The sequence below is a fragment of the Plasmodium fragile genome (assembly GCF_000956335.1).
Source record: "Plasmodium fragile strain nilgiri unplaced genomic scaffold supercont1.72, whole genome shotgun sequence".
Lineage (NCBI taxonomy): Eukaryota > Apicomplexa > Aconoidasida > Haemosporida > Plasmodiidae > Plasmodium > Plasmodium fragile.
This window is the reverse complement of record NW_012192652.1, coordinates 67,114-79,876: the sequence shown is the minus strand read 5'-3', so window position 1 is coordinate 79,876 and position 12,763 is coordinate 67,114. Positions and strand designations below refer to the sequence as shown.

General features: G+C 31.9%; 4 protein-coding genes across 4 annotated transcripts; 3 read left to right on the top strand and 1 right to left on the bottom strand.

The window, feature by feature from the left end:
* Nucleotides 1-200: 200 nt before the first annotated feature.
* AK88_04702 (uncharacterized protein) lies at nucleotides 201-2,192 on the top strand (the record flags this gene model as incomplete). Its single annotated transcript, XM_012482310.1, has 2 exons — nucleotides 201-1,901; nucleotides 2,115-2,192. 2 exons carry the CDS (start codon nucleotides 201-203, stop codon nucleotides 2,190-2,192), a joined length of 1,779 nt encoding a protein of 592 aa, XP_012337733.1.
* Nucleotides 2,193-3,307: 1,115 nt separating this feature from the next.
* AK88_04701 (uncharacterized protein) lies at nucleotides 3,308-4,432 on the top strand (the record flags this gene model as incomplete). Its single annotated transcript, XM_012482309.1, has 1 exon — nucleotides 3,308-4,432. The coding sequence occupies one exon, from the start codon at nucleotides 3,308-3,310 to the stop codon at nucleotides 4,430-4,432; it is 1,125 nt and encodes a 374-aa protein (XP_012337732.1).
* Nucleotides 4,433-5,903: 1,471 nt separating this feature from the next.
* AK88_04700 (uncharacterized protein) lies at nucleotides 5,904-7,063 on the bottom strand (the record flags this gene model as incomplete). The annotated part of the gene is made up of 3 exons (XM_012482308.1): nucleotides 5,904-6,450; nucleotides 6,650-6,891; nucleotides 7,010-7,063. The coding sequence occupies 3 exons, from the start codon at nucleotides 7,061-7,063 to the stop codon at nucleotides 5,904-5,906; spliced, it is 843 nt and encodes a 280-aa protein (XP_012337731.1).
* Nucleotides 7,064-11,020: 3,957 nt separating this feature from the next.
* AK88_04699 (uncharacterized protein) lies at nucleotides 11,021-12,011 on the top strand (the record flags this gene model as incomplete). Its single annotated transcript, XM_012482307.1, has 2 exons — nucleotides 11,021-11,134; nucleotides 11,331-12,011. The coding sequence occupies 2 exons, from the start codon at nucleotides 11,021-11,023 to the stop codon at nucleotides 12,009-12,011; spliced, it is 795 nt and encodes a 264-aa protein (XP_012337730.1).
* Between the last annotated feature and the right edge of the window lie 752 nt (nucleotides 12,012-12,763).

Below are 12,763 nucleotides of genomic sequence, written 5' to 3'. Positions count from 1 at the left end.
TACTTTCCCCATATTGTAATATTGAATGGTAGTGAGAAGTAAATCACTCGCTTCGTTTGTTTTCGATAGAAGAAGAAGCAGAGTACCAATTGATCTTATTACCATTTCGATTGATAAACAGCGTCATTAATTTGTGATGCAGTGGAACGAAGACGTCTTTTCACCATGAAAAATAATAAAATTTATTTTAAAGGGTAGAAATGAAAAATGCATCTCTAGACGCTGAACAGGGAACAGGTGACAATGGCAGTCGTAGTGACAACGAAATTGACAATGATAGCGAAAATGAAAAGGAAACAAACATCCTAAAAAAAAGCTTATGCTTGTCAAAGACTATGTTCGTGGGAAATGACATGCTAACCCCATTTAATTATAGCCTCCTTGCGTATGACACGAACATAAATGACAGAATTTCTAAGATCGAGCAAGATGAGGATAAGAGAATAAAAGATTTAAAAGAAATATCCACCTTGGCAACTGCAGATGGGAACACTACTACAAAGAGTCACGAAGAAATGTACAAGGAAAATGAACTGAATTCAAGAAAACAAAACTTGAGAGAAAATGTTATAAAGAAATTGACGTCCATAAAAGTGAATATAAACATGAAAGAATTGGATGAATATTCTTCTGTTAAAAAATTGTACTTAAAGAAAATCGAAAGGGATGATTTACACAGAGGAAAGGAAAGAAAGAAAAAGAAAAAAAAATCTTCCATCATAAGTAGCATTATAAATGATGACACAGTTACACATGACGATATAGGACATGATTTAAACTACATGAACGAAATTCTCATAACCAATCAGATGGGCGAGTTGGGGAAAAATAATAATGAAAAGACTAGCATTTTACCTTTCATAAATCAGCCAAGAAATGAAGTACACAGTGGACCGATTATAAAAAAATCGGACGACAGTGTATTAAGTAGCGATGCTCTAAAAAATATAAAAACGTTGGATATTTATAAAAAAATTAAAAAACCAAAGTGGCACTTTCCATACAAATTATACAGAGTAATCCTAGGTCATTCAGGGTGGGTAAACTGTGTCGATGTGGACATAAGCAACGAATGGTTTGCTACTGGTGCAAATGACAGATTAATTAAAATATGGGATTTAGCGACATGTAAATTAAAATTAACCTTAACTGGTCATATAAATAGTATACGTGATATAAAAATTTCGAAGAAAAATCCTTACCTATTCAGTTGTGGTGAAGATAACAGAGTAAAATGTTGGGATTTAGAATACAATAAAGTGATAAGAGATTATCATGGGCACCTGTCAGGTGTGTACTGCTTATCGTTACATCCATCGCTAGATATACTTATGAGTGGGGGGCGTGATGCCGTAGTGAGGGTTTGGGACATTAGAACGAAGAGTTCCATTTTTGTGTTATCAGGTCACACAGGGACTATTATGTCTTTGTGTTCTCAATCTGTTGAGCCACAGGTTGTGTCAGGGTCTCAAGATAAAATGATAAGGTTGTGGGATTTAAATAATGGCAAGTGCAGAATAGCATTAACACATCATAAAAAAAGTATTCGGTCACTATCTATTCATCCTTTTGAATATAGTTTTTGTAGTTGTGGCACGGATAATGTTAAAGTGTGGTGTGGAGCGGACGCTGAATTTGATAGGAACATTACAGGCTTTAATTCGATAATTAATTGCAGTTTAATTAAGCAGGACTCTTATTTTAGTGACTCGTCTATTTTAATACTGGGTAGTAACAATGGCCAGCTGCACTTTTACGATTGGTCCAGCGGTTATAAATATGACACGTTATCAAACAAAGTCGTCCCTGGCACGGTCGAGTGTGAAAATTCCACGCTAGCCATGGCCTTCGACAAAAGTGAAAGTCGGCTGATAACAACCCACGGGGACAAGTCCATTAAGGTAGCGCAAAAAAAGGGGGGAGTATCCCTAACACATACGCGAAAGGATTGTGTGTGTGTGCATGTATTTATGTGCGGTACATGGTTTGTTTGCATTATTTCTACGTATCGTGTGTCAATTTGATTTTAAAAAAAAGAAAAGGCATTTTTACGTTTACAACACGTGCCTGTTTAACTTTTCTTTTTTTTTCCTTTTTTCTTTGTGCCCTCGCAGATATGGAGAGAAAATGAAGACGCGACGCCCGAAAATTTCCCCATCAAGTGGAACCCCTACGAGAGCTTCAAATTTTGACGGGGCCCCACTGCGCCATTTCACCGTGAATAAGTTCGGCGCGTTGTTTTGTGCATGTAGGCATATACACATATGCGACTGCTAACACGAATGTTTTTTTTTTTGGTTATGTCAAGCAAATGTGCATCATTAGAAAAAAGAAAAGCAGGTCTCACTCACGTAATTAAGACGACAGTGGTGTTGGTGCGGTTTGCAGAAATTCGCGTAGTTCGACGTATTCGTACTTACAAGTCACATGAATGCGTTGCTACACGACAACGCCTATTTTTTTTAAAATGTTCCCTCTAAATTTTCCTCATTGGGTATCGCGAAAAAAATACACTTTTAAATAAAAATGTTTCCATACAGGAATGGCAACAGGTGTATTTTGTTGCATTTTTATATGACATTTTTTGAGGCATGAAACGTGTTTTATCTGACCGTAACATGGAATTCCTCCCTTTGATGTGCACAATTTATTTTTTTTAAACTTTGCAGAAATTGCGTTAGCAACATTTTTTTTTTTTTTTTTTTTTTTGTATAAAGTATTCTCATCCATATTATAAAATAAAAATGTTGTGCGAAGGATGACGCTTAGTTCTTTTGTAATCACTGCAAAAGTTGGGAGGAAATGCCTTCACATAAGGAAAGCAACAACGGGCGTTTGAGCATATTCCTTGCTTTGGTGTTACTTTCCCATATTTAAGTTCCTCTTTACATTAAGCTCGTTCAACTTCTTTAAGTGCAGAACGAATTTTGCACATTGTAGGAAGGGAACGAACAACATAAAAAAGAAGGAAGCGTGGAAACATAACATGGGGGGTAGGAGTGGACGAACAAAACCATTTAAGAATAAAATGCAGGAGGGACAGAAATAAAGAAATACCATTTTACGAAAAACAATTTTTTGAAGAAGCGTACCATTAGCCGCCTAATTGAAGTGCCAATTTTGAAAGAAAAAGTTGAAAAAAGAAATAATTTTTCATGACGCGTTTTTTAAGTTTTTCACATTTTTGATAAATATGACAGCGTAACCAATTAAAACGGCATCATTTCTTGTTAACGAGAAAAAAAAAAAAAGAAAAAAAGACCAGCTTCAGGCGCCGCACTCAGAAAGAAAACCACTTTAAATTAAAATGATAAAAATTGCGAAGAGGCAAATATACTACTCATGTGAAAAAAAAAAATACTACACAAACAGATTATATAAAAAGGTGTGCATCAACTGCACAAGTTTAAACATAAATAATGTAAGCAGGTGTGTGTACTGTGATGGCTTACTAAGCGACAATGATATCAGATTAATAAAGAACACCATTTTTACAGATATCATAAATGTTCGAAAGGAGTGGAAACTTTTTGACAGAAAAACTGTAAGAAGTAACATCTTTTCCGCACCGTTATTGAATAATGTTGAAATTGACGATAAATATGTTCGTCTTAAAAAGGGGCTGATAAATAATTGTGATAAATTGTACGTCTACTACAACTGTTATGATTATATCATACTAAATAATCCTCATAGCAATTCCTGTCTTAATCTTATGGTTTTATTTAAAGGGATTATGTATGATGTTAAGAATTTAAAGAGGAAAAACATAAACTGCTTGTTGCATTTGTATAACTATGTGTATTTTGTCATTGATATATTTTTGTACTTTCTTCTAATTAGCAAAGGGAAATTAGTTCACTACAGATACATGTATAATGTGTCTACCAAAGTTGACGCAGATTACAATGACGAACTTGTAGATATTTTGTTCGAACTGAACACAATCATTAAGGAGAAAAAAAAAAACATTGTTTTGCAGAATGGGAGTAATGAGAAGGATATTCATTTAGAAAATGTAAACGAAAATAACATTATTGAAAAGCTGAATGAAAATTATGAAAATATATATAAAGATGTGTTAAAAAATGTTAAGGACAAATCGGCATTGTGCAAATTTTTTAAAAAACTAGAAGATGTGAATGTTAAAAATAAAATAAAAAGTTTGAAAAGATATTTGTATGTGGGTTGTTCGTACCCTTCACCAATAAATCACTTTTCCCTTCAAATATTATTCCCGCCATTTTCAAATTATAACTTTTTTGCGTTTCCTTTTTATTTCCCCATACAAAAAATACTGCACGATTTGTACGTATATGGGCATGTCAAGAATTATAGCCACTCGGATATAATTAGGAACATATACAGCGACAAGTTGGTTAGAGAATTGAAAGAGAGCGATTTAGCTTCGAGGAAAATCCTACAGTTTTGAGCGTCTTTGCGTTCAGCAGCCCTAGAAGAAGGCAGCGAAATGTTTATACGTGTGTACGTATATGCGCCATGTTGTGAGATAGAAACGTGTGGTTATTGTTTCTCCACATGATTGTATACTCCAAAAGGGGGAAGCCATTTAGCTCGCATTAGCGAACAGTTGGTTGTACTAATTTGTAGGAAGGGGCATGTTCCCACGTAAATCTTAAAATCGGTATTGGAAACGACTCAGATTAGCGGGTCTGAGAAAAATAAGAACGCTCAATGCAAAGCGGCAAGACGATAGACATATATTATTCGCCATAGGAAGAATTGTGCCATTTGTATTTACCCCCATAGTGCCCTTCCAAAATGTCCATTTTGTGCGCCAGTCCAGTTGGAAGTAATTGGTTCTTATGATAGAACCCTTCGGGGGGCATTTATAATTTGCTTATGCATGAAGAAGGGAATAAAAATTTTCTCAGTTTTTTTTTTTTTTTTTTTTTTTTTTTTGTTTTTTCTTATATAGCGTTACCTGTGCACTGTTTTTACCGTAGCGTAGGTTAATGCCAACCGTGAATAAAAAATCTACTAAAGTTGATCAGGCGCAGTTTTTTCTTTCGAATTCATGTATACCAATGTGATCATTTTGTTTAGGATATGCTCCCTTCAAACGGAAAGTATAAGGGTAGCATAAAAAAAAAAAAACCCCGCAAGGCGCAGATTTGAGAAAAACACCTCTTTCTTGCCTTATTTTTTTTTCGCATCATTTCCCTTATTAGACACTTTGTATGTTTAAAAGTGGAAAGACAAATGAGTATTACTGTTAAAGTGAAGTTAGTGTGTATAAATAATTATAATATTCATAATGCACACACAATACATAAAACAACAACAAAAAAAATAATCTTTTAAAAACAAAGGCGTTTAACTGCACGTTTGCGTGACACAACAACATGTTAATTTTTTATTTATACTGTGCTCAGTATATTTTATGTATACTTCGCGATATGCCATGCGCAGAAATGAAAAAATAAAATTAGTTGAAACTTCATTTAAACATGAGCAGTGCACATATATAATTGTTGCACTTATTACGTGGTGCTTATGAGTGTTTCATCAGATATTTTACTTATAGAGTGAATGGCCAAGACAAATGACCACTCTGTGTAGTAGTGGTTAAAGTGTACGAAGAGAGGTACTTATTGAGGTTTTGGCAATTTTTTATATTAGTTACGAAGATGCTTAGTGAGGCTTGCTTTATTGCGCATGAAATGATTTCTATTTTTTTTTTTTATACATAATATGTGTTAGAGTTAACACATATTTGCATTAAGCCTAAATTTTTTTTGGCACTGCTTGCATCGGTACATACGTACATATGGAGTACGGTCCGTCTAAACATTTGCACATTTTCAGCTTCGCTTCCATAAGGATGGTTGCCTTATTAACAATTTAAAGGAATATAACGCGCCTTCCACCTTGGGGGTCGTTCACATGAAATGGGAGCTTATCCAGGCGTTACATTTTTCTCTTAGAAAATTACACCACTCCATATTTTTTTCCATCTTCATTCTCACGATATCATTCCAGAAATCTTCTACTTCGACATCCCAGTTCCTAATTAATTTGTTGAAAGCTTTATGTTTCAATTTTTTGATGACCTTATCTAAAACATCGTTATCTTCTATATTTTTTTGTATACGCTTCGTTCCCATTTTTTGGGACATATCTAACCATGTATAAAATATGTTTGCCATGTTGGATGAATTGTTCATCAATAGAAATCCTGTTAACCAGGTTCCAAATAAGAGTTTAAACCATGCATCATATTCATAGTATTCTATGTATTGCCATGTCTGTTTCATCTTGTTCTCAAAATCGGCCCACTTTTCTATGATCATTTGAAACTCAGCATCGTCTAAGACGCTTGATGAACCGCCACGCCAGGGATCTCTTCCCATTCTCTGCATTGCCAAGCTTCTTGCATTGTTCTTCAGTTGCTTTGGGGAAATAGCGCCTTCTCGTTGGGTGAACGTGCTGTGTAGGGGAATTTATACATACACATGTAAGAGAGTTGTAAGAAAAGGTAAACACAAATGCAAAGCAATGTGGACAGATGTAGAAAAACGTGTATATAGAACCAGTTTGCATACGCATTTTTGTAGAAAAAAACAGTGCTGCACAAATGTGAAAAATATGGTTGATTACAGAATGGCCATTTGCTCTTTCCACTTACGGCAATAGACATAAAAGGACCAAGACGCATATCAGTAACACCTTAGAAAATGGAGTTGTTCTGTTTCCATTGCGGGGTAACCGCTCGCACGTCTGTTTCGCTAAGTTGCCATTTAAAGACGATTTTCTTGCGAAAGTGTTGTACAAATTTGCATTGCTACACATGGTTAAGTGGTATACTTGTAAATTGCGAAAATGCTTTTTTTTTAGCGCTTGAACTGTTTTTAATTTTGATTTTCGATACTAAGTTTTTAATATGGGGCACGTGCGCAACACGGATGAGAGTTAGATGTTCGGGTATTTTATTGCATTATTATTTTAACTGGGTTTGTGGATTTTGATAATGGTTGCTGCATTTTACCATGCTAATTATTATTACTTTGTTTTTTTTTTCAAAATGGTAGTACTTTTTCATGTTGACGGATGAACCCAATTGTATAACATTAATATATTTCGCGTAAACCGGGGCTCACGATTAATCTTATAATTGAACTTTTATACATTACTATACGGCTATTTTTTTTTTTTTTTTTTTTTTTTTTTTTTTTTTTTTTTTTTTTTTTTTTTTTTTTTTTTTTTTTTTTTTTTTTCGCTTTTTATAAATACAGCTTAAAAATTTGTATTATTGTGTTCATTTAATTTTTACTTACACGAACCAGTTGCATTTATAGAACGACCACGGGTGCCAGCTTTACATTTTAGTTCTAGAACAAAACAATTGTAAGAATAAAAACGAGATATACTCGTGACAATAAAAAAGTTAATTGTTTAAATAATATACTTCATTTTTTTTATCAATTTTGATAAGGCCTTACATTATGTATTTTCATTTTATAGTATTAATTAAGGTAAAAGAACAAATAAAAAAAGAATAAAACAAAATAAATGTAATCTGTTGCATAGGGGGTACATCCGCTTGCATGCACCTTTTCTGATTCCTGTTGTTGGTGAGCCAAATGGTGTTGAGCAAAGGTTAAATACAAATAATACGTAATTTAAATCGTTTAGAGGCAAAAAATATTTTTTTATAAGAATCGGCACTCTTAAGCAATCACTCCATTTTTTTTGCAATTTTTTAAATACTTTTAAGGTATATGTATACATATGCCTAAATGAGCAACAGTACCAAAACGGCTCCTTTAGAAAAAGCATTTTTTTAAAAAACAAAAAATCCAAATAATGCATCAGTGTAGTTCGAACAATTAATAGCAGTAATAACCCTGAAGGGCTTTCTCCTATTGAGCGACAACTAGTTGCTAGAGATATAGCATTACTCTGCTGGTGAGTTTGGGGATAATTTTTCCCTTTTGCGCTTTATTTTTATCTTTCAACTTTTGACGATTAATTTGTGTAGCACCGTACATTCTGCTTGTGCACAGAATGCAATAAACTACAATATTTATATACTGCGTCACTTCTGTACAAAAAAAAAAAAAAAAAAAAAAAAAAAAAAAAAAAAAAAAAAAAAAAAAAAGGAAAAAAAAATAAAAAAAAAAAAAAAAAAAAAAAAAAAAAAAAAAAAAGGCAAGTCCTTTTTTTATTAACACAATTTCGAGAGGTACAGATGAGGTACGCATAAATTCGCAAGTGTGTTTGTATATATTTAGAAAACACAGATGTAGCGGTGTATTAATTTGTTAGATGAATTACCCTGCCAGTTTATTGCAGCCCTTTTGAGGAGAATGTTATAAAGAGAAAAATAAAATGAAATATTAATAATAAAAATACAATGCAATTAAATTGTTTTCATATTATTCAAAAGAAGAAAAAAAAAAAAACGTGTTTTCTGTCGACGTAGTTTATACACCAAGTGCATCTTGCTGTACATTTCAGAAGGGGCCACTAAGTTGTGCGAATGGCTCGACCCGTATGCGTGCATATTTGTATAAAAGGGTAGCCAACTCTCAGTTGTCACTGTTCCACACGATAAATTTGATCAAAATGTATATAACGTATGAAATGGCGTATTTTACATTCTCCGGCAGGATAAATGTAGAAAGTATTTGAACCAATAACATTCGAATAAACATGAACCCTTGTTCAACGTTGTATTAAAACATGGTACATATATTTTAACGTTCCATAATTCTACGTTATTGTATGTGATAACTATACTAATTATTTGTGCCCTTTTTAAGGGAGATAGGACTACCAAGTTTACCAATTAGGAGATATAGTTCTTCTTCTACTAATTGTTGAATTAAATATTAATGAGGAAGGTTAAAGGTAGACTTATATTATAACTAGCACAAATTTATTCTATTCGGTACTACAAATGGATTTACCCGAGGGGAATTCCTCGTCCAAAATAAGACTCTTTGTAAATACCATACTTCATACATGTGGAGATATTTATTATGACATGTTATGAAAAGTTTGAACAAGTGGCCTTGTTTTTTTACTAATTTATTCGGTTAATTTGAGCGATATATGGGTTAATAGCTTAATTGGGACTAAAGCGGCTGTGTAAAAGGTATTTCGAAAAGGAACACGAATAAAATAACCCTTTAACGGTTAACCATTCGGTGGACATTTACACATGTGCACAACGCCGTTTTGAAACGAAAGTTCTTTTTAATGAATGTAAGTACTGCATTATAAGGTATAGATAACTTTTTATTTCTTAGAATTTTGGCAAACTGTTCATCGTTTTTTTTTTTTTTTTTTTTTTTCTAAATATCTGCTTGAATTTTATGGCATGGTATTTTATCCGAAAATAATATGTACTAATTTATTAATGCCTTTAACGTATTTCAATTTTAAAAAAAGACGTACAGCGCGTTTGCAAGGTTTTAGGGAAAAAATCGTACACAGGGTATCACAAATAGACATGTTTGCAAAGAATTCCCAATACAATATGATTTATTTGTACGATTTGATAAGGGCACGCAATTATATGTCATGTATGTACGCACATGTATGTATATGTATATGTACATGTGTATATATATGTATATGTATATATATGTATGTGTATATATGTATGTACGTATGTATGCACATATATGTGCAAAAATTATGCTAAACGTACCGCTTCATTAACTTCATTACATTTTGTGCAATTGCCTAAATAAAATGGTGGACAGGATTTGGTCAGTATTCGAAGCAATAAAAATAAAATCGATACGTAGTTTTATTTTTTATATTTTTAACCTAAAGAAATTATAAATGCGCATACCGCTTTTTTACTATTATTTTGTACTTTACATATTACCCTCTTACTTTAGCTGCGTATGGTTGTATTTATCGATAGAGGATTCAAAATTACAAAAAGGAAAAAAACAATAATAATAATAATAATAATAATAATAATAATAATAATAATAATAATAATAATAATAATAATAATAAATATGCATATATGGAAATTTAAATATATTATAAATGCAGTAGTATTTTATTTATTGCTACTGCTTTAAATATTATTATTTTAAAAATATTTTTTTGTGCCACGCAAATTATTGTAAGATTCCCAAAAATGGCGGAGCGACAAAATTATTTTATAACAGGGAATTGGAAATAAATGACAGAATGGAGATTGGGCAGATTGACACAAATGTTATGTTTCCTTTAAAAGACATGTTATTGTCAATGATGAAAATGTAATTCTAATAAGAAAAATAAATGTAAATCGTATGTATTATATTTCATTTATTTCATATATAAACTTACACTGCTTCATTTTCATTTACTAGGTGTTAAAAAAGAATATTTATTAAACATTTTTTTTCATTCCCTTTTTTTTTCCTAAATGGAAAAAAAAAAAAATATATATGTATATAATACAATACATATATTTATATGTTACTTTCCGAATTTTATTAATACTTTGTTTCATGAAACAAAATATTAATAATTTAGAAATTTGTGAATCATTATACTTATCATCTTTATGGAAAGAAAATGACAATTTAATATTATACATATATATATACTGTAATTATATTAGCCTGTAACCTTCCGCAGATTGTACATTTGATTTCATATGACATTTTAATAAATGACCATAAAAGATATTTATTTACCTTACATAGATATAAATTTCTACGTTTAACATATTTTGTATAAGAAAAATCTAGGTATATAATATATGTAATATTTTTAAATGTAATATTTTTGCGTAAGTAGTATACATATAATATTCCTTCGTGATAGTTAGTTCTCCACGGGCTAGTAAGGGAATATTTAAAACGGAAAATTGTTCTTACTGCAGTTTTAATGAATAAATAAAATCAGACGCGAGATTTGAAAACTGGAGAAAGAGGCATATATTTGGAGTGTTTGAAAATTTAATGTGACTGTATACTTAATACCAGACGCTGTAAAGCGGGAAGGAGAAAAAAAAAAAACAAGTTAAACCATTGTTTCAAACATGGCAACTGTGAAGAAATATCTTAGTGAAGAAAAAAAAAAAAGGTTCCCTATTTTCGTGAATATTTGTGTAGTTACCCTTCTGATTTGGACATTACAATGTTTTAATAATAATGTAAGATTTGTAAAAATAGAGAAAAGTGGAACATACTTGATTTTTTGTTTTAGACATATTTGCATAGCCTTAATTGGATTTTGCAGCTAACAGAATTTACAAGAATATATTGATAATATGTGAGAGAAAAAAATGTGTTTTTTTAATGTATACACTTTCCATTTTTTACTTTTCCCCCGCCCCATCCCCTTTTTAGTGTTCTTTGAACAGGTCGTGTAAAGCTAATGGCAGCTACTACAATGCAAAGGGAAGAGCGTCGCTTAAAAGAGTGCAAAACAGATGTTTAGCACAAGGGGGAGGAAGTAATCTGAGCCCAGAAATGGAAGTGCTAAAGGAAACAGTTGTAAATTACTTGTTATCTAGTAACAAAAAAAACAATAATGATAATAGAAACGAAACAAAACCAGAGGTGCTGGAACGAAGATACGATCATCCTCCTCCTCCAAGAAACTATCATGACCGTCATTATCACAGTGGCCATGAAGATGTTAGAGAACATAACAATTATGATGCAAGAGATGGACATGTTAATGGTAATCATAATCGTCAAGGTCCTGAAGTAGTGTCATATTACGTACAAGAAGGGGAACCGGATAAGGATCGAATGATACAGCCTGTATATTATCCAACGCACCTAGCAACACGAAAAATTCCTTATGATAATAATAAAAATACCTCCATAGTAAGTTATGTAAAGCACATGTTACTGGACCAGCAGTTATTTGCATCGCCCGTTCTAAATAAAATGGCCCCAATTTTTTTTTTAATGTTTCTTTACTACGTAATATCAGCTATTATAAGCAATTTCCGTCATATTATAGCACTCTATTTCTTGGCCAAAATAGTGAAAATGCACTATAACAGTAATAATAATTAATAGGAAAAATAAAAAAAAAAAAAAAAAGGAGAAGCACATATATACACTTTTAATGAAATTCTGTTCACTTGAAGAGTAAAAATATAGATGGAGCGAAGCCGTTTAAAGCATGATGGTTTACGTGATCCATCCTCAGAACTTTACATAAAATCAAAAGTATGAATCCTTCAGGAAAATCGTACAATTTGTATATAATAGTTAGGGCTGGACTGACATTTTTTGGTACTCGCTAGTATTGTATAACATATTAATATACATATGCAATTATGGTATGTGTTGATATTTTTATCAGACCATTTGCTCTACATTCAAATATGGTTCCCGCATTGTAAAGAGTATTAGTGTAACAACATAGTAGCGTAAATAGTAGGCGCCTTCAAGCTATCCATATGTGTGTAATGTGTGTGTAGCTGTGTGCGCATGAATCTACACATGTGCCCTATATATGAGTATGTGCGTACATATATGCAGAAATGTGCACCATATACGTACATGCATAAAAAAATATACATATGTATGTATATATATACGTATCTATATGCTTAGTTGTGCACATATGCACATATACGCTTATATAAGTCTATATATATATATATACATACATACATTTTTTTGATGTCTTGTTTTTCCATCTTTAAAAGAACACAATGCCTAATTATTATAGGGCGCTGATTTTGTTTTAAGAACGCTACTTTTAATTCATGTATTGTATTTGTATGAAAATTTGTATGTATATATGTATGTATACATAT